At 41.2% G+C, this 23,892-nt stretch overlaps 3 protein-coding genes across 5 annotated transcripts; 2 read left to right on the top strand and 1 right to left on the bottom strand.

Moving 5' to 3' along the window:
• Positions 1-268: 268 nt before the first annotated feature.
• Positions 269-2,398, top strand: LOC109218168. Its single transcript, XM_019382510.1, has 2 exons — positions 269-936; positions 1,250-2,398. The coding sequence occupies exons 1-2, from the start codon at positions 412-414 to the stop codon at positions 2,243-2,245; spliced, it is 1,521 nt and encodes a 506-aa protein (XP_019238055.1). The 5' UTR covers positions 269-411; the 3' UTR covers positions 2,246-2,398.
• Positions 2,399-3,599: 1,201 nt separating this feature from the next.
• Positions 3,600-6,360, top strand: LOC109218167 (probable inactive receptor kinase At2g26730). Its single transcript, XM_019382509.1, has 2 exons — positions 3,600-4,974; positions 5,759-6,360. Exons 1-2 carry the CDS (start codon positions 3,600-3,602, stop codon positions 6,358-6,360), a joined length of 1,977 nt encoding a protein of 658 aa, XP_019238054.1.
• A 1,022-nt stretch (positions 6,361-7,382) lies between these two features.
• Positions 7,383-14,030, bottom strand: LOC109218172 (outer envelope protein 80, chloroplastic). 3 transcript variants are annotated; one of them, XM_019382513.1, is made up of 11 exons: positions 13,684-14,030; positions 13,274-13,340; positions 13,137-13,172; positions 12,838-12,982; positions 12,157-12,315; positions 11,970-12,040; positions 11,810-11,888; positions 11,578-11,693; positions 10,072-10,233; positions 9,187-9,256; positions 7,383-7,951 (listed from the first exon to the last, which is right to left on the bottom strand). In XM_019382513.1, exons 1-11 carry the CDS (start codon positions 13,715-13,717, stop codon positions 7,766-7,768), a joined length of 1,125 nt encoding a protein of 374 aa, XP_019238058.1. In that variant the 5' UTR covers positions 13,718-14,030; the 3' UTR covers positions 7,383-7,765. The 3 variants fall into 3 exon arrangements, with proteins under 3 accessions (XP_019238058.1, XP_019238061.1, XP_019238059.1); XM_019382516.1 differs by having other exon boundaries at positions 10,086-10,233; XM_019382514.1 differs by having other exon boundaries at positions 12,169-12,315.
• Positions 14,031-23,892: the final 9,862 nt, after the last annotated feature.

Below are 23,892 nucleotides of genomic sequence, written 5' to 3'. Positions count from 1 at the left end.
GGGGGGGTGGCTGTTCGAATTTTAAAAGGGGACATCTGCTTTGAACGTGGGGGAAGGAAGGGGACGGGTATTTGAAGATGAAAAACGGTTTAATTAAACGTCCAATCAACTTCAGGTAAAGCATAGTTTGAATTGTGGTTTTAAAACGCGCTTTACTTTAACGTGAGCGCGATTTAAAACCACTTTTTATATAGTTTGGTCACTAAGTTTTTTTTATTACTTATTTCGGTATTTTAGTCCAATAAGACCACCATTGGGTTCCGGAATCTAGAGTTTCCACCATACTACTCTGCAGTGTACGAATAGAATAGTTCAGTGCCTAAAAAGTACTCTCATAAATTCCAACATACCCCAATTCCCTCAGTTCAATGGATAGTAAATGAACATTGTCTCGATAACATAATCAGACCCATGGAAACTGTTGCAAAGCAAAAAGAAGCAGAAGAAGAAACCAGTAATAAAAAGCAAAATAAGATAACCCAAGTTGTAATCTTGGACTCAGATGCTGCTGTTTCATCTGCTAGTGAAAGTCAAGAAAGTAGAAGATGGTCAGCTGAGATTCTTTATTACAAGGTAAAGGAGCAGAATCACGATTACATGGACAGTAACAGTACAGTTATGGATTTGCATGCAACTAAATTTGCTGGGGTTCATAAGAGAAAATGTGGTAAATATGGTGCTGCAATTAAAGATCCTATTAAGAAAAAAAAGGTTAAGTTGGGTAGCTTTAAAACTGCTCAACCAGTCAAGGCAAATCAAGGCTCTAGTAAAAGTAAATCCTCTGCTTCTGCCACTGCCCAGCTCATGCAAAAAATTCCATCTTCACTGCTCAAACCACAGGGCTCAAATTCCACTAACACAACTAGTGCTGCTGAAAGAAATGGTAAAAATCCCTTTATTAGGGAGATAAGAGAAGACCCTTTTCAGGAAAAGCAGGTATGTTTGAATCTTTTAAAATATGCATCAAAAGGCTTTAACTCTAACATGCACATTGTTTTATGAGTTCAATCTTTATGGTTCTTAGCATTGAATTTGAACCCGTTATATCTGTTGCAGTTTTAGTTTACTTTTACATATAAATTTATGCTCGGCGTCAAAAGTACGGGGTTCAGATGAACCTGGTACCTCGAAGCTCTATCCGCCCCTTCACATTGCACAATATCTGAGAAATTAGTAAAAGAAAGAACCTCATAATTAGTGTAGAATCTTGTAAAGAAACCTCATGTTTAATGGCTAATTTTTTTTCCAGGGAACAAGAAGATCACCATCTGATGGGTGTAATAGTAATACTGTAACAACAAGCAATACTAAAGCAAAAATAAGCTTACATGGAATCCGAAGGCAAAAGAACGGCAAGTATGGTGCTGTAATTAGAGACCCCATTAGGCTTAAGCAAATATGGTTGGGCACTTTTGACACGGTTGAAGAGGCTTCAGAAGCTTATTTCTCCTACAAGTCTGAGTTTGATAAATTATGCCAGCTGGGAAATAAGGAGAATAAACCAAAGGATTGTGGTCAAATTCAGCACGAATCGCCTGTTGGCGCATCGTCGTCCTTAGATACTGCTAGTGTAGGTAGAAATAAAAGACACAAAACAACACATATCATTGGGGTTCACAAGAACAAGTGGGGGAAATATACATCTGAGATTACAAACCCCATCACTAAGAAAAAAATTTGGTTGGGGACTTTTCATACTGCTGAAGAGGCTTCCCGGGCTTATCAATCTAAGAAACTCGAGTTTCAGAAACTAGTCAACGCGAAGGAGCCGCAAAGTACTAATAAGAACACTCATTCGAAGCAACATGGGAAAAAGAAATTAGTCAATGGCAAACAAGGCCATGTAAATTGTGAAGCATTTCAAAGTGGCCAAAGGATTGATTCTTGCGAGCAAAGCCACTCCATAAGTATGACAAGAAATTTGTTGGGGACTAGTCTTGACACTGCTGAAGAAGCTTTCCATGCTTATCATCCGTTTAAGGAATTCAATTTTCAGTGCTCAACAAAGTGCGAGCTGCAAAGCAATGTGCCAACTGATTCTAGTGGAGGGGAGAAGAAGCTAGAAGGTCAAGTTGATGAAGATTTGTGGATGGGACAATGGGTACAACTTACAGGTGGTAGTGAAGTCAAATTTTCGCTGAAACTCGGCTTACCAATCATTGATAACTATGGATCTCTTTTAGGTGAGTTCAGCTGTTTGGATGATCTCAGTATTTGTTATACTGATGATGAATGTTTTGCCTAGCTAATAGTTTGGAAGATTTTGAATTGCAAGAAGATTTTTGGGTAGTTTATAGTCTTAGGACTCTGTAGATAGTAGTAATATGTAAGCTTCTTGCAACTTTTGGTCTTTGTCAATATTATAATGACTCATGGTATATATGTGCATATTAGTAAAAAAAAGGTAGCCTTGTTATCCTTCTTCCATATGTTCGTTTCCGCTGTTTTTCTGGAAATTTCCTAGAGTGTGCTAATTTACTATTTTCATTGTAATGCCTTTGTGGACGTCCAATACGAAAAATTGGATGTTCAACTACAGAAAGTGGTGTAATCAGTGCAGACAAAAGCATGTCTAATGCTACAATTTTCAGTCTTGACTTGGAATTTCTGACTCTTCGGGCAAGGATGGGAACGTTGTGTTTGCCAACGGGGCGCCACACAACAGAGGATTGTCCATGTAGTTACTAACAGGGAATTGATCAACCCCGGGTGGAATCAATCCACTGAAATTGTTGAAAGAAACATTAGAACTAACAAAATTTGAGGTCAAATTCAGGTATCTCCCCTGATAGCTGATTGTTTTGAGTCTCAGAATTCCATCAAACCAGAAATTGTCCGGGTTAAATCAGACAGAACACCTGATAATTCATTGTTGGATATATCAATCCTTTTCAGGTTATTCAGTCTTGAAAATGATTCTGGAAGGCTATCCGAGAACCGGTTTCCACCAAGAAAAAAGTGTGTTAGATGGCAGCAGATGAGTAAATTTCACGAGAAAAAATTCTCATGCCAAGGCTCAAAATGACTTGAACATTAGGGTTTGTGAAAAATCAAGTCAAACAAACAGGGTTTGCAAAAGCTTTTAAAAATATTGCCAACTCTAATTTTGAATTTTCAGACAAACGCTAATCCCCTTGATGCAACTGGCTTGAAAAAAAATGGAAATCCCTTTGTGTCCTATATATTAGAGCATGTTTTACTTGTTCTTTTTTGTAACTTCCTTATAAAGGGGTATCTACAAAAGGTGCTCTATTGTCTTAATTAACTTGCTGGATAGTCCTCTACAAGTAAAGACAGTAGAGGATAAAGTTACAGAGTAAGTTTGCTGCTGGCCGGCTTCGGATTTAATTAGTAGATTTTGAGACGTGAGAATCTGATACTGTACTTGACTTTGTATAACCAAGTCCACAATGTTTATACAAATTTCATTGTGTTTTCCGCCAAATGGCACTACAATTAGTCGATTAATGACTACTTCAAACATTGGGAATATCCACAATTATATCTGCATAACTCATCATAATTTGTTTTCCACTGCTCAACTGTGAAATCTGCATTATATCTCCCCTTTTCCCACTTTTTTCTAGTATCATGCAAAAATGAACCAAATCCTCACTTTTGCTTTGCTCTTCATATCGTTCTTTCTTATCCTTGACACTACCAAATGTGATGAAGATGAAACATTGGCTAAAGATGCATTACTCAAGTTTATTGCAGAGCTTTCTAACAATAATAGTACATTAATTCTTGGAACTAATTCAGGCTGGAACTCAACATCAGATCCTTGTGAGGATAATTGGCTTGGTGTTACATGTAATGCAAAGACACTTTCTGTGGAGAGAATCATTCTTGATGATTACAATTTCTATGGAACTTTTGATGCCAACACAATTTGTAACGTGGAGTCAATCGTGGACACCCTTTTTTACCTCAGTCTAAAAAATGACTTACTTCAGGGAAAAAACATGGATAGCATAGACAAGTGCAAACATCTAACACACCTTTTCCTAGGTGGAAACCGGTTCTCGGGTAGCCTTTCACAATCATTTTCAAGATTGAATAACTTGAAAAGGCTTGATATATCCAAAAATGAATTATCAGGGGTTTTGCCTGATTTATCTACGATATCAGGTTTGATGGAATTCGAGGCTCAAAATAACCAGCTATCAGGGGAGATACCTGAATTTGATTTCTCCAATTTTGTTGCATTTAATGTCTCATTCAATAATTTCGGTGGATTGATTCCGCCTGAGGGTGATCGTTTCCCTGTTAGTAGCTACATGGACAATCCTCTGTTGTGTGGCGCCCCGTTGGCAACAACATGCTCATCATTGCCCGAAGAGGCAGACTCAGATGATCATGACAAGCCAAAGAGAAACTTGTCAAGAGATGAAATTCTCATGTTTTCAGGTTATATTCTAATTGGCCTGGCTCTGGTTTTTGTTATCCTACTATGCGTCTACAAAAAAAGGAAACAGAAGCAAAAGAAAAAGGAGTTGAGTCTCGAGGCGATGAAAAAGGTGGCTGCATTTGATCATGATAGTGACAGGATTACTATTACATCAATGGATCAATCTAAGAAAGGCGCGAGCAATTCAGGTTTCTCATCAGCTGCAGTTTCTTCTGATGAAAGCAACGCCGCGATTTCACAGTCACTCGTGGTTCTTACGAGTCCAGAGATGAATAATGGATTGAAATTTGAGAATTTGCTGAAGGCTCCAGCTGAGTTACTTGGAAGAGGGAAACATGGTAGTGTTTATAAAGTGATGTGTGATAATCCTAACATGACTTTGGCTGTAAAGAGGATAAAGGATTGGTCAATATCTGGTAGTGAGTTCAAGAAGAGAATGCAGAAACTTGACCAAATCAGGCATCCAAATGTGTTGCCTGCTGTTGCCTTTTATTCCTCTAGACAAGAGAAGCTTCTTGTCTATGAGTACCAAAATAATGGTAGTCTTCTTCGACTTCTGCAAGGTAAGTTAGTCAGTTACTTTTAACAAGACATATAACTAACTCTATTCTTTCTGTATATTGAATTGTGGAGTTAATTTCACGTATGGTTACTGAACTTTACCCATTGAAATAGTTTATTGAAACTATGTTTTGTTACGTTAAAGTAACTGAACTTATGCACTATCCTAGTTGAAGTTACTAAACTATTTTTTGTCACATGAAAGTAACTAAAGTTTACCAACTATACCAGTAAAGTCATTATAGTTTGCTCCATATAACAGTAAAGTCGCCTTTATGAGTAGATTTCATCATTATATTGAGAAAAGTTTAGTAACTTTACTGTCTTACCGGGTAGAGTTACAAAAAAATAGTTTTATAACTTTACTGTTATTGTAGGAAAGTTTAGTTACTTTGCTGTTATAGTGGGCAAATTTAGTTATTTTAATATGACAAAAAATAGTTCCGTGACTTTGCCGTTACAGGGGATAAAGTTGACCATACGTGAAATAAACCTTGTATATCGCATGCACATGCTTAAACTATAAAAGGGTAGCTCGGTGCACTAAGCTCCCGCTATGTGCGGGGTTCGGGGAAGGGTCGGACCACAAGGATCTATTATATGCAGCCTTACCCTGCATTCCGCAAGAAGCTGCATTCCACAGCTTGAACCCGTGACCTCCTGGTCATGGTAGTCTAATTCTCATAAATTTTTTTGATACTTGGCGATGGTGAAACTTGAATCTGCTCTAATACCATATTGAATTGTGTGACACGGTCATTTAAACACTATGAATCTGATTATCAGGAATCCACACGGGCCAAATGTTTCATTGGAGCAGCAGACTTTCTATAGCAGCAGGTGTAGCCGATGCTTTAGCGTTCATGCATCAAGAGCTTCAACATGACGGAATTCCTCATGGAAACTTAAAATCATCCAACATTTTGTTGAACAACAACATGGAACCATGCATCAGTGAATATGGTCTAATGAGCAGCACAGAAATTAGTACTATACAAAACCAGGCTCAATTTCCCAGCAGTTCCAATGTCTTCCCTATAACCGACGAAAATGCAGAAGCAATGTTTAAAGCAGACATTTATGCATTTGGGGTAATTCTTTTGGAGTTACTAACAGGGAAAGTGCAAAACAATGGACTAGACCTTGCAAGTTGGGTTGTTTCTGTACTAAGAGAAGAATGGACAGTTGAAGTTTTTGATAGAACATTGATACAGGAAGGTGCTAGTGAAGAGAGGATGGTTAATTTGTTACAAGTTGCTGTAAAATGTGTGAACCATTCTCCTGAGGCTAGGCCTAGTATAAACCAAGTTGCTCTGATGATTACTACTATACGAGACGAGGATGATAGGTCCATCGACGTTTCTGCAAGTACTAGTACTATCATCTAATCAATCTTAATACTTCCTTCATTACAAATTGTTCGTTTACTTTCCTGGATTCGACTTAACTATTTTTTAACTTGAGGATGAATTACTTTAGACGTTCAACGTCATGTATGGTAGGAGTTAACATTCTCCTACTTGTAGCAATGTCTTACTTATCTTGATTTAAACCTGTGATAGTTTGTAGTTGGAATATTACTACCTTCTATTTCTTGTATTCATCCTTGCTAATCTCAGTCATTTTGAACCAAAAATTCCACTTTGAACCTAAAGATTCCACTGACATGTAAAGAGTGGGATTAGTTTTTCAGTAGATTTATACTACAAGATTTGAACGAGTGGTAACGCTTGTTGCACCACGGACAGAGGCAATTTCTTGTTAGGTGGCGTACTTTATTTTGATTTTCATTTGATGTAATAATGAAGCTTCAAATTTGCTTACAACAATATTTGTTATTGTATTTAAGCTTGGATTATTGGTCGCATGTCCAACCTTATGGCTAGTCTTTCTTCTCTTGAGTTTAAGTTCTATGCACTTACCGGACGTCTATTTTATATGTACAGGGATTAACTTGTAGCATTTTCTTTGTATGATAACTAGCTCTTTTTTCAATCAACGAGGAATATTATCTGTTGACAGATTTGTCTAGGGATGGCAAATGGACAAGTCGGGTCGGATATGAGCGGGTCTAAGCGGATAAATTATCCGATCCGACCCGTATTTGAGACGGATAAAACGGGTTTATCCGGCGGCTAATATGGATATCCATATTATCCATGGCTTCTTAAATATAATCATTTATGAGAGAATTCCTTGTCTTCCAAACTTGAGGAACTTCAGTTTGAGGCTTTACAAATGTAAAAATTAAACACATTAGTTATCCATTTTTTAAGTGGATAATGTGGTTCTTTATCCATATTCGACCCGTTTTTAAATGGTTTATTATCCAACCCATTTTTTGACGGATAATATGGGTGGATAACTGTTTTCTTTTAACCATTTTGCCACCTTGACTAAAGAACAACACTGCGAAACCAGTATCACATAATATGTAATTCCACTTCAAGAATGAAATCAGCTAACAAATTCTATATTTGTAAAAGAAAAAAGGAAACTGAACGTCTACATTGTCTTATAGCAGATTACTAACTTTGACATGAAGACTCACTTCCTGATGGTCGCGGTAAAGAATTTACAATTTTCACTCTGATCTTTGAAGCGGTAGGATGAAAATGGAACCGCTTCTCTGCACCAATTTGCTCAATGAGAAAAATCTTCACTGTTGTCTCTGCAAGAGAGCAGCCATTGTTTCTAATAAGGGACAGGCTACTACGCAGAGCCCAACATCCGATCCCTTAGAGATATCCTCAGAAATTTTCTCTACAGATGAAACGCTGATCATAAGTTTTGCTACCATTGCAAGTGCTGTGGTGAACTCTCATGAGGGGAGGTTACTGAAGCCGAAGTACACAGTCCGTTGTTGAAATGCATTGACTGCATAGTCCACCTGGAAATGTCCCAACTGAGACTTGAATCTAAGGCCATATCCAAGACCAACTCCAGTTCCTGGTTTGCCATGCCTAAGAGCGGGATTCCCTGAAATGCTCAAATGTTAGAGAAAATATGTTAAGACAGACAAATGACAAAGTGAGCCGAAAGCATGTTCATTATGTTTAGATTTATCTATTGGCGTAACTTCTGAGAGGTTCTTGAACATGATAAACAACAAAGCAATCTCATCATCACATTGATGAGGTAAAGGAAGTAGTTACAACTAGATTGTAGACTTGCAACACTTAGGAGAGATCCGAACATGCATGTTTTTAGTTAACCTAAAGCTTAGCTAGAGCAGTCGGGAATTTAAGATTACACATCCTACAATATTGAACTTCTCCATTTCAAAAGCATTTGCTTTTTACTATCTTGCTAGGAGACACTGAAGGCCTCTTTTTTTATGGCTAAAAACAACTGAATTAACAAGCTCCACATCCCTCAGAAATGATTTAGCAAAACAAACTAGTGTTACTCCAATACATTTTTCAGCAGATATTCTCGTCATCTTGTTGATGAGGATTGTCTTCATGCACTTATCCTAAATATCTTACGAGAGTATATGTGGATCTACGCTTTCACAGTGAAACCTAAAGTGTGGACTTAGATCTCGAAAGCAGTAATTAACCATAACCAGAACATCATTAAGCTTAACTGCTTATGTCATAAACTAAACCATTAACAGCTTCATTGGAAAGAAAAGGTTGTAACCTTTACAACAAGTAATCTACTCAATACTGGCTCAATAGAAGTAAGGCAGATGAAGAGCATGAGGTAAACAAGTTAAAAAGAAGCGAAGCAAAGGACACAGAAAATTATAATTTAAAAAAATGAAAGGGGGGGGGGGGGGGGGTAGGGGGGGGGGAGCCTGGAGCAAAAAGCATCCCGCATTTGCGCAGAGTCCAAGGAAGGGTCTCACCCCAAGAGGGTTGATTCCACAGCTCAAACCAGTTACATATAGGTTACACGGAGACAACTTAAATGTTGCTCCACGGCTCCTAATATATAAAATAATTTCTCATACCACTTATTTGGATTTTTCATATTTATTGCCAGCCCCCCCCTCACAAAAAAACAAAAAAAATACCTAACTCAAGCAACATAAGAAAACACAGAGAGACTATACAACTAAGCAATCATACATTCTCAAACATTTCCAAAAGGAGTAATCGACAGGAAGATTTTTCTAAAATTCTCACACATATGTTTCTAAATTTCAACAGTAGTCGGTAACATAAAGCAAAACTTCTGCATAATGTAAGAATTACTAAGTCACTAACCAGGCACATGACGACCTGAGCCCAAATCAGATCCACAATCCAAGAAGACTGCACCATCAAGCATCGGGTTCTGGATACAAAGCACTGTGTGTGAGACTCCACACAATATAAAATTTAATAGGTCCAAATGGATGCAGAGGATTTAATGAGGGCAGTATACGAGACTAGTACAGACTAATTTCATAGGCAATGCAAGTGCAGATAAGAGGAGACAATAGCAAGAAACGGTTAAAAGAGCAGATTTTTTAATAGCTTAGTAACAATCCTTTCTCAGTCTTAGTTTAACTTATGTTTATTATCATTCTCAAAAAAGGAAAATAAATTTCTCGGTCTTAGTAGAAGAGTTTGATACTGGAACTTTAAGCTAGGAAATTTCATTTAGTGGGACAAGGATAACCTTTTAACTGTTACAAAAACTATCATTTCTTGCAACTAATCTTGAACCGCCAATTCTTACAACTAATCTTGTCAATAAAATTATTTTCTTCAAATTAGAAAAAAAGGTTCTTTTGACTTTAAAGCACTGTCATTTGATGATTTATCTTACAATAGAATTTTCTTACTTAATGACAGGACATTTCTTCAATATCAAATTCTTCAATTAAGAGAAGACGTCATTGCCAATAAAAAGACATGTGTTCCCCTTAACACCTGTTTCATACTAAGTGCAATAGATTTTTAACAAACCAAAATAAGCAAATCCATTTGTGAAGTCTGTACTGCACAGTTACTCCTCTCTTTTTTTCCTGAATGTCATTTGCAATTAGCAAGATTTCCTCCATCTTTTTGCATCATTAAGGAAGTTAGAAGACTAGAAAGAACATAATTTTTGCAAAAGGTGCAGCCAAATGACTGTCCCTTACAAGCAAAGATTCAGTAACTTACAAATAAAAACATACCAAAGGAAACGTCAGTTCATTGTTAGCAACCAGACAAGATCTAGCACAACCAACAGCTCCTTCACCATACCCTCGGACACTGCCAAGCCCGCCGATTGCAAAAGCTTGATAAGGAGCTATATCCCCCACGATAGAACCACCTGTGAGGCTGTCAAGAGAAAAAGGTATGACTTTGGGATATGGAAAGATGCATTCTAAAAGGAAAACAAGAAAATAAAACTATATAGGATACAAACATTGTTTAACAGCAAGGCTTAAAATTTTTTAGAGATACATTCTGCAAGAGCAAGACTAATATCAACATGAATGAATACTCCGGAAAATCTCCCAACTTGTTGAAAAGACCCATACACTATGTGGCCAGTGGGCAATCGGACTACAATCGTAACTTATACACCTTGGTTCCTTTTCAGTCATGTGAACCCAATTGCCCAATTGTTTCAATTGCACTTCACTGGCACATATGCCCAACAAAGCATGTATTCAATAAAATCAATTTCTACTCCTGATACTGAAAAAATGGCTTCATTACCACTTGCTTGTGGTGACATATGCTGTCTAAAGACCGCACTGGCCAGCCGCTCCTCTATAGATCAGGCTGGAGTCATTTGACAACAAAGTTTATTCTGCTCTACTTTTTACTTTGGCATAGACCACTACTGAGTCAATAGATTTCTGCAGCTTCATCGAAACACAAACTAGTCGGAGATGGCTGTTCGCAGGAGGATCAAAGTTTTGCTTAGTTTCTGTAGTTCCATAATTCTAGGAAGAAGAGAGAGCTTTTCTCTCTGAGATTTAAATACTTGTAATATAACTAAGCAGAAGAAAAAAAACTAGTAATAAATCTACATAAACAACTAAAGATATATTTCGTAAATCTGACTAATGAAGATATATTTATCAAGAACAAACAAATAAATAAAAGCAGAAGTCCCAGTTCTTAAACTACTGCTTTACATTGAATTTGAAGAGGCAAAGTCGAGTTTAAAACTCAACATTTTATTAGTTCAAAAAGGAAAGTAGAGTTAAAAGCTCAATATTTTCTATTAGTTCCAACTCCAGTTCCCATGTGTTTATGTGTTTCTATAATACACATAGATCTTGATTTCTCCAACGCTCAAGTCGTATTTCAAACATCTTTTGCTTTTGACTTACTTACCCTGTTTTCCTGATGCGTTGATCATTAGTTCATTCCTTCCTACATGTTTCCTCTTGAGCTTCTCACGTTAATATTTGTCCATTCCTAAGTAACTTACCAATAAATCATCAGACACTTGAAAACACAGAATGCTAACTTTCCCTATCTTATATATGTCGTTCTCGTGGCAGTTGGATGCTTATTTATCTTTACTTCATTTGTATATCTCTTTATCAGGAACTTCATTATTATACCTTTGTTCGACTAGTATAAATCGTACTGATTAACCTTGGTTTTGAAACCAACTGGTGCAAAATTGATATCTTCAATTGTCCTAGATTAAATGTCGCTCACCTTGTCAAGAGAAAAGCTGGCCCAAGCTTTAGTCCCCTTGACGCAGCAAACTTGAATCGGTTGAAGATCAGCCACTTGGAAAGAATAGGAATCCCTTGTTCTATTTGCAGGCTAAACTGGACAAGCAGGCACATGTTTTAGAAAGCATATAGAACATTGCATGCACTGTAATATCAAAATCGAACATAAATTGAGAATATTTGCACCATTTTGTGTATAGAAAGTGACTTACTTGAGTAAAACTACGATCATTTGCTTTTGCATATCGAGACTCTTGTTTAACTACTACCATACTATCATGATAGCCACCACTGGAAAACATGCATTTGACAATATACGCTGAGTCAGAACTGAACTAAATGAAGTTAAGAATCAGTAATAGCTTAAGATACCTGCAAGTCACTGGAAACCCATGAAGATCTCTGTTTATTGAGCGACCCTCATCGCTTACAGGACGAATATGCTGCATGACAAATAACATTTATGTTTTCCTCAAACAACACAAAGCTTAGTGCATTAAACTTGAAATTAAAAGAACGTGTCTATAGAGCTCCATTAAGTGCTACGAGTCGCAATTGCCTCAAATTTTACACTTGTCTTGCTGCTCCAGTTGGAACTTGCAGGCTCGCTCAAATCTAAGCCAGCAGAGAAGCGACATAAGTTAACTCCACCACTTCCAGAGCGAGAGAAGTTGTCAACTGGTAAGCCATGGACCCCAATCTCGGGAGAAACGGAATGCTGGACAACAAGTATAGTACGCATTAAAGTCCATAATGTGTCAGATTCTCCATACAAAACAAATAAGTTGTTTTAAAGCCTGCTCTCGAGCTGATACTAAGAATCGGTTAAACTGGTTCTAATTTCAAACAAACATGCCTTCGAGGCAGATCGGTTACACAGAAAAGTTATTATTTTCACGTCAATATGCCCTCTTTTATAACTGATTCAACATTGGTAATTACATTCTAAGAACATTGGGTGGGATAATAGCTCATTTTAACATACTTACTCCCGCGTATTTAATTTGAATTCCAATCAACTGAATTTCACAGCCGCTTCAAGGACCAGATTATTTCAGAGTTCAAAAATTCAGTCTATTCTTCTTTGACCAAAAAAATAATACGTAATACAACAACAACTACTACAATTGCACCTCCGTTCCAAACAACAAATAATATGTAGTAATAAACAAATGAAACAAGAGAAATTATTTATTTGCAAAATGATAATAACTAGCCTGGACAAAAGAGTATAGCAAACCTGAATGATAAAGGACTGTTGAGGAAGCCATTCTGGTCTTGGCTTCCGATATGTTATTAAGATATTGGAATCATAGAGTCCTTTATCCCACAAAACATCTAGCTTCTCGCTCTTGCCAAATAAATTTGGGTGTTTTATGCAAAGACTGGCAGAATAAAAACAAAAGGATTGTCAATAAAAGCATGAGCAGAAAAAAAAAACACTGCTTAAACACAAACCTCAACCCTCCATCCTTATAAACCCCATCAAAAATTTATAACCAAAACAAAAAGAAGCTCAATGTTTCAAAACAATATTACCTGCCAATTACTAATTCAAGGGGGCTGCCGGAATTCCTGTTTGACAGAGATAGAACAGCAATATTAGAAAGAAACAAAGAGTGAAGAACTGATGAAAACAAAACCAATTGCGAAGAACTGCTTTAATATGTAATAACCTGAAAGGTTGGAGCATCAAAGCAGCACATAATTTATGGGTAAAATCTACATTGACATCTATTTTAGCTGCAAGAAAAGACCAACTCGAATTCAAGAAAGATATACAAAAATCAAATCTTTATTATATAAAGCACAAAAAAGAACTATCAGCACCCAATATGGACAACCAAAAACACAGTATAGCACAATTCAAAATAATTCAATATTTTGTGAGAGAAATGTAAGTAAAAAAGAAAATTTTCAACCTTTGCAATCATAAAGCACAAGCCAAAACTAGAGGTAACCACCCCCTCCTACCCCCCCCCCCCAAAAAAAAAAAGAAGCTTCATAAAACACAAATTTCAGAGAGTTATGAGACACTAATAAATATTGAGTCTTATTTGGGAAATGAGAGAGAAGAGAACTCTACCTTTGCCAGCATGAATGCTTTTCTGAGCACCCATTAGTCCATCAGTGACTTGAGTTTCCCACCATTCAAATTCGATTGAAACTGCTAGTGAGTAAGTCTTGTTGTATTGAGTTGAGTGGCTCTATGTTTTTTGTATTCAGTTTCTCGTACTACTAGTAAATATAGGATTGTAATAATTATGAAGGAATATATAAAGAAAAGAGAAGAAGAGGGGAAATAGGAAATGGGAATCGGGGAGTTCGCAAGTTATCTCTTGCTTTCTGGATTGGCTTACGCCACTCTGCCCCTCCCTCCCTCTCTGCACGTGGTCTGCAGTTCGGCCTTTCAATTTTATCTTGCGACACCCTATATCTTTTTTCACTTTTTAAATTCTTCATGTCAAATAAAATAATACTATTGTATACTAGTAGTATATTTTAAAATATGATTTACAACAAAATCAGAAGATTAAGTGGTAATGGACAAGGTGGGTTGCTCTGATGGTAAGCACCTTCCACTTCCAAGAGGTTGTGAGTTTGAGTCACCCAAGAGCAAGGTGGGGAGCTCTTGGAGGGAAGGATGCCGAGGGTCTATTAGAAACAACATCTCTACCCTAGAGTAGGGGTTAGGTTTGCGTACACACTACCCTCCCCAAACCCCTACTTGTGGGATTATACTGGGTTGTTGTTGTTGTTAAGTGGTAATGGAACTTCTTTTTTTCCTTTTTTCTTTTTTTTTCTTTTGTTAGGGGGGGGGGGTTTATTGTGTACTCATATTATCATAGATAGATATAGCTTTTTTCCCTAACCCTAACCAATGAATGATAGGTCGGCTTAGGATAATTGAAAACGAATTCACTTTCAGTAATCGGAGGCAGGTCAGGGGTCGGCGGGCACGCTTTACATAAAGTAAAGGCTCTAAGCTCCGCTCTTTCGACTGACTGTTCGCATCAGATATCAGGTTCCCCGCCTTGACCTCTTTTTCGCCCCCCTGCCTTATATAGTTCATAAAGAGAGAGTAGTATGACTCTAGCAGGAGCCTCACCCTCTCCGCTTTCTTTTCTTGAGAAGAGCGCTCTGCTCTGGCATAAATGACACTAGGTCATCTACGAGTTGCATCTGCTAGAACGAAGGCCAGAAGATTGGAAAACTTTGACCTGGGATGGGGAGGGATTGTGGTCGCTTTTCTTTAGGACTTTAGTTCGTAACAAGGCTCGAAGACCTCCGACAGATCCCCTTTTGTCACGACCCATTTTTACAATAGGTCATGAGGGCGCCTGACACCCTTGTCAGGCAAGCCAATTGCTGAAACATTTCTAAAATACTTATGTTGCTTTTAATTAAAATAAGTGAAATAAACACTCAAATTGGAATTTAAACCAGAAGAACTGAATACTGTAATAATATGATTACACAATCCCAAAATGATCGTCTACCAAAGTGTGTGCCAGAACCTGGTGTCACAAGCTACAGGCAACTAGTAGAATATACATCCAAAAGAATACCACACTACCCTACTGTCTGGATCCGAATAGACAGAAAATAACAATACAAAGAAAGACTTCTTCGGCCGCGGATCGACATGGAAGGAAAGCAGCTCACCGTAGAAGTCCCAAGCCTGCTCACGAATGCGCACCAGAGAAATAACCGGATCCACCTGCCTTAGACCCTGTACATTTAAGTACAGAAGCGTAGTATGAGTACATAAACAATATGTACCCAGTGAGTATCCCGCCTAATCTCGAAGAAGTAGAGACGAGAGATCGACTTGATACTCACTAGAGTCAGATAATATTATGAGTATAAGTTTAACAATGAAAATCTTTAATAGGCAGCAGTTACAATAAGGCATATAAGTCATATTCTCGCTAGGATTTTTCGATTAATCAATTACTACAGTTACAATTATCAATGCATTTCGGGCCATGAAAAGCAGTACTAACATTTAACAATCTCAGGCAAAGCTATATAAGCATGCGCAAATATGCCGAGGCGACGGCCCGATCCAACAGAAATAAACTGTGCACTTGCCGAGGGTCGACGGCGCGCCTATAGATGCATCTATTCATAGCGAGGCGATCGACCCGATCCACAAATAAGTAGAAATATCAAGTATACACACAAGGCACATCAATAGTCATAAGTGCCAAGCAAGACTTCAACAATTATACAAGTACGTTCTTAATCCCTTTTTAAATCTCTAGCATATCCTAAGTGCTCATAGTAACAAGATAATATAGGGAGTCATGTAAAATAAGCGTGATGTGGGTCCTAAACTACCCGGACCATTAACATAGTAGTAGCTACGCACGGACTCTAGTCACCTAGCGCGTGCGTAGCCCCCGCATTTAGCAACAATTACTCAATTATTAATCCTATGGCGACAGTTCCCTCTTACAAGGTTAGAAAAGAGACTCACCTCGCTCCAAAGCGCGCTCCCAATATCGAGAACAAGCCCAAGCTCTTATTTCGAAGCCGAACGATCACAAACTAGTTAAAATAGGTAAGAACTAGTCAATAAAGGCTTAAAAGGTCGAATTCTAACTATTTAAGTAATTTTCCAACCTTTTCCACAAGTTTACAAAATTTCGACCCCGGGCCCACATGCCCGGATTCCGATATTTTTCAAAGGAAATTGTTTTGTACAACCTAAGGATCAATAATATATAAATTCTAGTCCCTTTCATAACAAATTTCATGCTTAAATCTTAATTTTATTAAAACCCTAGGTCTAGCTCTAACTCTTTGATTTTATCTAATTTTTAGTGTTTAATCTACCTAATATACATGTATTTAAACTAATAATGAATGGGAGTAACTTACCTTGAAGTGCTATGTTGAAACCCTCTCTTTGGAAGCCCCCAAATCGCCTAAGTGTGGAGTGAGAAATGAAAAATGGCCTTTGAGTTCGAATTAAATGAACTCTCTACCCAGCGATTTTCGCTTCTGCGGTGCTAGGACCGCTTCTGCGGAAACCGCTTCTGCGGAAATAGGCCCGCTTTTGCGAAAATGGCCCAAGAAGCCTGGACCGCTTCTGCGGTCAGGTGCGCGCTTTTGCGGGTCCGCTTCTGCGGATTTCGTGCCGCTTCTGCGGATTTGGCCTGAGGCTACAGGGCCGCTTCTGCGGTCGGGGGACCGCTTTTGCGGAACCGCTTCTGCGGCTATGAAGACGCATCTGCGGTCTCCCTTGGCCAGGCCCTAGGACGCTTCTGCGATCAAATGACCGCATCTGCGGTCCCGCTTCTGCGGTCCAAGAACCGCATATGCGGTTATGACAGAAGCAGCAACTTCAGCTATTTCTCAATTTTTCTACTTCGCTCGAACCTCGCTCGTTTGACGCTCAGGGCTACCGAGCCCCGCCCGAACACACCGACAAGTCTGAAATCATGAGGTGGACCTACTCGAACCCTCGGATCACTCAAAACAACGCTAATTCTTGGAATCACCCCCTAAAACCAAATGAATCAAACTATTGAATCTTCAAGTTCTTAATTCTCCTCTAACGGGTCAAAACGCCCTTAAACTACTCGGATTGACACCAAATTTTACGGGCAAGTCTTAAATGACATTATGGACCTGTACCAAGCTTCGGAACCAAAATCCGAGCCCGATACCTAGGGAATCAATGATTACTTAGCTTCTTTAATTCCTTAAAGCTTCAATTAAACAATTTTAGATAAAAAATTCATTACTCGGGCTAGGGACCTCAGAATTCGATTCCTGACACACGCCCAGGTCCCATATTTTCCCACAGACCCTTAGAAATTGTCAAATCATGAATCCGGGTCCGTTTTCCCAAAATGTTGACCGAAGTCAAACTTGGTCTTTTAAGAAAGTCTTAAAGAAGCAATGAGCATATTTTACTCAAAACCCTTCCAATTCCCGAACCAACCGCCCCCGCAAGTCGTAAATTAGTTAACGCAAGTACGGGAGGCTTTATTTAGGGGAACGGAATTCTAAAAGGCAAAACGACCGATCGGGTCGTTACATTCTCCACCTCTTAAACAAACGTTCGTCCTCGAACGGACATAGAAAAGTACCTGGACTGCTGAATAAGTGGGGATATCTGCTCCGCATGTCCTCCTCGGACTCCCAGGTCGCCTCCTCGACCGGTTGGCCCCTCCACTGGACTCTTACCGCAGAAATCTTCTTGGACCTCAGCTGGCGATCCTGTCTATCAATAATAGCAGCTGGCTCCTCCTCATAGCCCAAGCTCTCATCTAGCTGAATGGTACCGAAGTCCAACACGTGGGATAGGTCGGCATGATACTTCCGAAGCATCGAAACATGAAAGACTGGGTGAACTCCCGATAAACTAGGGGGTAAAGCAAGCTCATAAGCAACCTCCCCAACTCACCTCAACACCTCAAAGGGGCCAATAAACCTTGGGCTCAACTTGCCCTTCTTCCCGAACCTCATAATGCCCTTCATGGGCGAGACTTTCAAGAGAACCTTCTCGCCAACCATAAATGATACATCCCGCGCCTTCTGATCCGCGTAGCTCTTTTGCCTGGACTGAGCTGTGCGAAGCCTCTCCTGAATTATCTTTACCTTATCCAAGGCATCCTGTACCAAATCTGTACCAAGTAACTTAGCCTCGCCAGGCTCAAACCACCTGATAGGAGAACGACAACGTCGACCATATAAAGCCTCATATGGGGCCATCTCTATGCTGGACTGATAGCTGTTGTTGTATGCGAACTCTGCTAGAGGCAAGAACTGATCCTACTACCCTCCAAAATCAATCGCACATGCTCTAAGCATATCCTCCAAAATCTGCACCGTCCGCTCCGACTGTCCGTCGGTCTGAGGATGGAATGCTGTGCTAAGCTCTACACGAGTCCGCAACTCACTCTGCACGGCTCTCCAGAAATGGGAAGTGAACTGAGGGCCTCTATCTGATATGATGGACACCGGCACACCATGCAATCGGACTATCTCCCGAATATAGATCTGAGAATACCTCTCTGCTGTATAAGTAGTCGCCACTGGAATGAAATGGGCCAACTTGGTCAATCTATCCACAATGACCCACACCGAATCAACCTTCCGCAAAGTCTGCGGCAACCCAACTACAAAATCCATGGTAATGCGCTCCCACTTCCACGCTGGTATAGGCATCCGCCGATGTAGGCCGCCTGGTCTCTAATGTTCATACTTGACCTGTTGGCAACTCAAACACTTAGTCACATACCTCACTATGTCCTTCTTCATCCCCCGCCACCAGTAATGCTGCCTCAAATCACGATACATCTTTGTAACCCCCGGGTGGATAGAATACCGCGAACTGTGGGCCTCCTCTAGAATCCTCTCCCTCAGACCATCAACAGTAGGAACACATAGACGACCCTGGAGCCGCAAAACTCCATCCTCGCCAATCGAAACCTCCTTGGCACCTCCCTAAAGTACCGTCTCTCTGAGGACTGCCAAATGTGGATCATCGAACTGCCGGGCCTTGATCACCCCCAATAACGAAGACTGGGCGACCACACATGCTAGAACTCGGCTGGGCTCTGAAATGTCCAACCTCACAAGTCTGTTAGCCAAGGACTGAATGTCCAAGGCTAGTGGCCTCTCCTCTGCTGGAATGAATGCTAGGCTACCCATACTCTCCGCCTTTCTGCTCAAGGCATCTGCGACCACATTCGCCTTGCCCGGATGATAAAGAATGGTAATGTCATAATCCTTTAGCAACTCAAGCCACCTGCGCTGTCTCAAATTGAGATCCCTCTGCCTGAACAAATGCTGTAAGCTGCGGTGGTCGGTGTAAACCTCACAAGGCACCCCATACAAATAGTGCCTCCATATCTTAAGAGCATGAACAATCGCTGCCAACTCCAGATCGTGCACAGGGTAATTTTTCTCGTGAATCTTCAGCTGACGCGAGGCATATGCAATGACTCGCCCCTCTGCATCAACACACAACGCGTGAAGCATCGCAATATATCGTATACATCCCCGACCCGGAAGGCAATACAAGAACTGGTGCCGTAGTCAAAGTTGTCTTGAGCTTCTGGAAGCTCTCCTCACAATCATCAGACCAAATGAATGGGGAACCCTTCTGGGTCAGTCTAGTCAAGGGTGATGCAATAGATGAAAAGCAACAAATCGCCGGTAATAACCTGCTAATCCCAGGAAACTCCTGATCTCGGTCACTGAAGTGGGACGTGACCAACTCTGAACTGCCTCAATCTTCTTGGAATCAACCTTAATACCCTCTCCGGACACAATATGCCCCAAGAATGCCACTGACTCAAGCCAAAACTCACACTTGGAGAACTTAGCATACAGCTTCAGCTCTCGCAAGGTCTGAAGCACTACTCTCAAATGCTGCTCGTGCTCCCCCAGGCTACGTGAGTATATCAGATGTCGTCAATGAAGACGATAACAAAGGAATCAATATAAGGCCTGAATACCCGGTTCATCAGATCCATAAATACCGCCGAGGCATTAGTCAAACCAAAGGACACCACCAGAAACTCATAATGGCCATATCTAGTCCGAAATGCAGTCTTCGGAACATCCGAGTCTCGAATCTTCAGCTGATGATATCCTGACCTCAGGTCAATCTTAGAGAACACCCTAGCACCATGCAGCCGGTCGAACAAATCATCAATACGAGGCAACAGATACTTGTTCTTGATGGTGACCTTGTTCAACTGGCGGTAATCAATGCACATCCGCATGGTCCCATCCTTCTTCTTCACAAATAGCACTGGTGCACCCCAAGGCGATACACTGGGCCTGACAAACCCCTTTGCTAACAACTCCTCCAGTTGCTCCTTCAACTCCTTAGGAACCATACGGTATGCTGGGATAGATATAGGCTGAGTGCCTGGAGCCAAGTCAATACAGAAATCAATATCAAGATCCGGAGGCATGCCGGGAAGATCAGAAGGAAATATATCGGCAAACTCTCGGACTACTGGCACTGAATCAATCGTCGGAGACTCTGCAGTGACGTCTCGAACATAAGCTAGGTAGGCCAAACACCCCTTCTCGACCATGTATCGAGCCTTCAGGAAAGAAATAACCCTGCTAGGCATATCAACTGTGGAACCCTTCTACTCCAATCTCGGCGATCCTGGCATCACTAGTGAAACAGTCTTGGCATGGCAATCAAGGACGGCGTGATGTGAAGATAACCAATCCATGCCTAGGATGACCTCAAAATCAATCATTCGAGCAACAGAAGATCAGCTCTAGTCTCGAGACCACAGAAAGTGACCACATAGGACCGGTAGATCCGATCCACAACCACTGAATCACCCACAGGAGTGGACACATGAACAGGAACACCCAAGGGCTCAGGAGAAATAACCAGGAAGCGAGCGAACAGAGATGATACATATGAATAAGTAGACCCTGGATCAAATAATACCGAAGCATCCCTACCACCAACGGGAATAATACCTGTGATGACAGCATCAAGGATCTGGTCTGGCTGGAAGAGCATAGAACCTGGCTGGAGCGCCGGCTGTCTGACCTCCACCTGACTGAGTAGTAGCTGGCAGACCTCTCCCTGTCTGGCCTCCACCTCTAGGACGGCCTCTACCCGTCTGCCCTCCACCTCTAGGTGGCTGGGCAGCTGGTGCTGAAATCATGGGCTGCTGACCCTGCTGCGCTGCCTTACCCCGAAGCCTGGGGCAGTATCTCCTCATGTGACTGGGATCTCCGCACTCAAAACAACAGCGCCGGGCGGCGGCCTACTGCCTTGATAGCTGACCCTGTAGAACCGCTGGAAGAAGCCTGGATAGCCGGTGGACGACATGAACTCTCCAGCATGGCACTGAAATAAGATCAGGAGGACCCTGAATAGCTGGCGGGCGGTAGGAAGTCTCTGGTATAGCACTGAGATAGGGGCGTGCTGGAGCCACCCGGGTAGGAGGTGGTGCTGAAACTGGTGGCCTACTAGGCTGGCCTCTCCCATACTGACCTCTGCCCCTAGCTGGGGCACCTCTGAACCCGCCGGAGAACCTAGCTCTCTTATCCTACTGTATCTGCTCTCTACCCCTCTGGCGATATCCCTCAATCCGACGAGAAATCTCGACCACTAGCTGATACTCTGTGCCCATCTCCACCTCTCGAGCCATACTAAATCGAATATCGGGCTACAATCCAGCGACAAACCTCTGCACCCTCTCCGCATCTGTAGGAAGTATCATGAGTGCATGGCGGGACAACTCGAAAACCTCGCCTCATAGTCAGTCACAGACATCTGACCCTGCTCGAGCTGCTCAAACTGGTACCGCAGCTCCTCCCTCTTAGAGGCCGGGATATACCTATCCAAGAACAACTGTACAAACTGATCCCAAGTGATGGGAGGAGAACCTGCTGGTCTGCCAAGAACATAGGACTGCCACCATCTACGGGCCCTGCCCTCGAGCTGAAAGGTAGTGAAGTCAACTCCATCCGACTCCAATATCCTCATGTTGTGCAGTCTATCCCTGCACCTGTCTATGAAGTCTTGAGCATCCTCATGATGCTCACCCGCGAAGACTGGAGGATGAAGCCTGGTCCATCTGTCTAATAGCTTCTGTGGATCACCATCCACAGCTGGCCTGGGCTGGGGTGCCACTGCAGCAACTAGCTGAGCCCTATCTGCAGGTAGTACACCCGGAGTCTGATATACTACAGCTGCATGACCTGGAGCCTGAGCAGTAGGAGTCTGGGCTCCTCCTCCTGCCTGTGAAGTAGCCGGGTCTGCTGGGAATAGACCACCCTGAGTTATAGTGTCCATGAACCGTAAAATGCGGCCCATGACCTCCTGAAATCCCGGTGCTGTCATGAAATCCGCCGGGGTAGGCTCGGCTGCGGGTACCTCACCCTGCTCCTCAATAATAGGGTCCTCCACAGGATCTGCTGGTGGTGCAACTGGAACGACTCTGGGACGCCCTTGTCCCCTACCAAGGGCCGGTTCCCTCCTCCGGCCTCTACCTCGGCCCCTAGCAACGGGGGGAGCAGCTCCTCCCAGGTCCGGAACGTCATCGGTGCGAGTTCTCACCATCTGTGAGAGAATAGAAGAGGGAAATTTAGTACACTATGCACTGCACGACAGGAAGTGAATAAAGAGTAGTCTTTCCTAATACCCTATAGCCTCTCGAAGATAAATACACGCGTCTCCATACCGATCAACAAGACTCTATTAGGTTTGCCCATAACTCGTGAGACCTACGTGAACCTAGTGCTCCGATACCATGTTGTCACGACCCATTTTCACAATAGGTCATGAGGGCGCCTAACACCCTTGTCAGGCAAGCCAATTGCGGAAATATTTCTAAAATACTTATGTTGCTGTTAATTAAAATAAGTTAAATAAACACTCAATTTGGAATTTAAACCAGAAGAGCTGAATACTGTAATAATATAATTACACAACCCCAAAATAAACGTCTGCCAAAGTGTGTGCTAGAACCTGGTGTCACAAGCTACGGGCAACTAGTAGAATATACATCCAAAAGAATACCACACTACCCTACTGTCTGGATCCAAATAGACAGAAATTAATAATACAAAAGAAAGACTTCTTAGGCTGCGGATCGACATGGAAGGAAAGCAGCTCACCGTAGATGTCCCACGTCCGCTCACGAATGCACACCAGAGAAATAACCGAATCCACCTGCCTCAGACCCTGTACATTTAAGTACAGAAGCGTAGCATGAGTACATAAACAATATGCACCCAGTGAGTATCCCGCCTAATCTCGAAGAGGTAGAGATGAGAGGTCGACTTGATACTAACTAGGGTCAGATAATATTATAAATATAAGTTTAACAATGAAAATCTTTAATAGGCAACAGTTACAACAAGGCATATAAGTCATATTCTCGCTAGGATTCCGATTAATCAATTACTACAGTTACAATTATCAATGCATTTCGGGCCATGAAAAACAGTACCAATATTCAACACTCTCAAGCAAAGCTATATAAGCATGCGCAAATATGCCGAGGCGACGGCCCGATCCAACATAAATAAACTGTGCACTTGCCGAGGGTCGACGACGTGCCTATAGATGCATCTATTCATACCGAGGCGATCGGCCCGATCCACAAATAAGAAGAAATACCAAGTATACACACAAGACACATCAATAGTCATAAATACCAAGCAAGACTTCAACAATTATACAAGTACGTTCTTATTCCCCTTTTTAAATCTCTAACATATCCTAGGTGCTCGTAGTAACAAGATAATATAGAGAGTCAGGTAAAGTAAGCATGATGTGGGT

The sequence above is a fragment of the Nicotiana attenuata genome, unplaced genomic scaffold, assembly GCF_001879085.1.
Source record: "Nicotiana attenuata strain UT unplaced genomic scaffold, NIATTr2, whole genome shotgun sequence".
In the NCBI taxonomy this organism is placed as follows: Eukaryota; Viridiplantae; Streptophyta; class Magnoliopsida; order Solanales; family Solanaceae; genus Nicotiana; species Nicotiana attenuata.
Note: the sequence above shows the minus strand (reverse complement) of the source record. Positions and strands in the feature narration are given on the sequence as shown.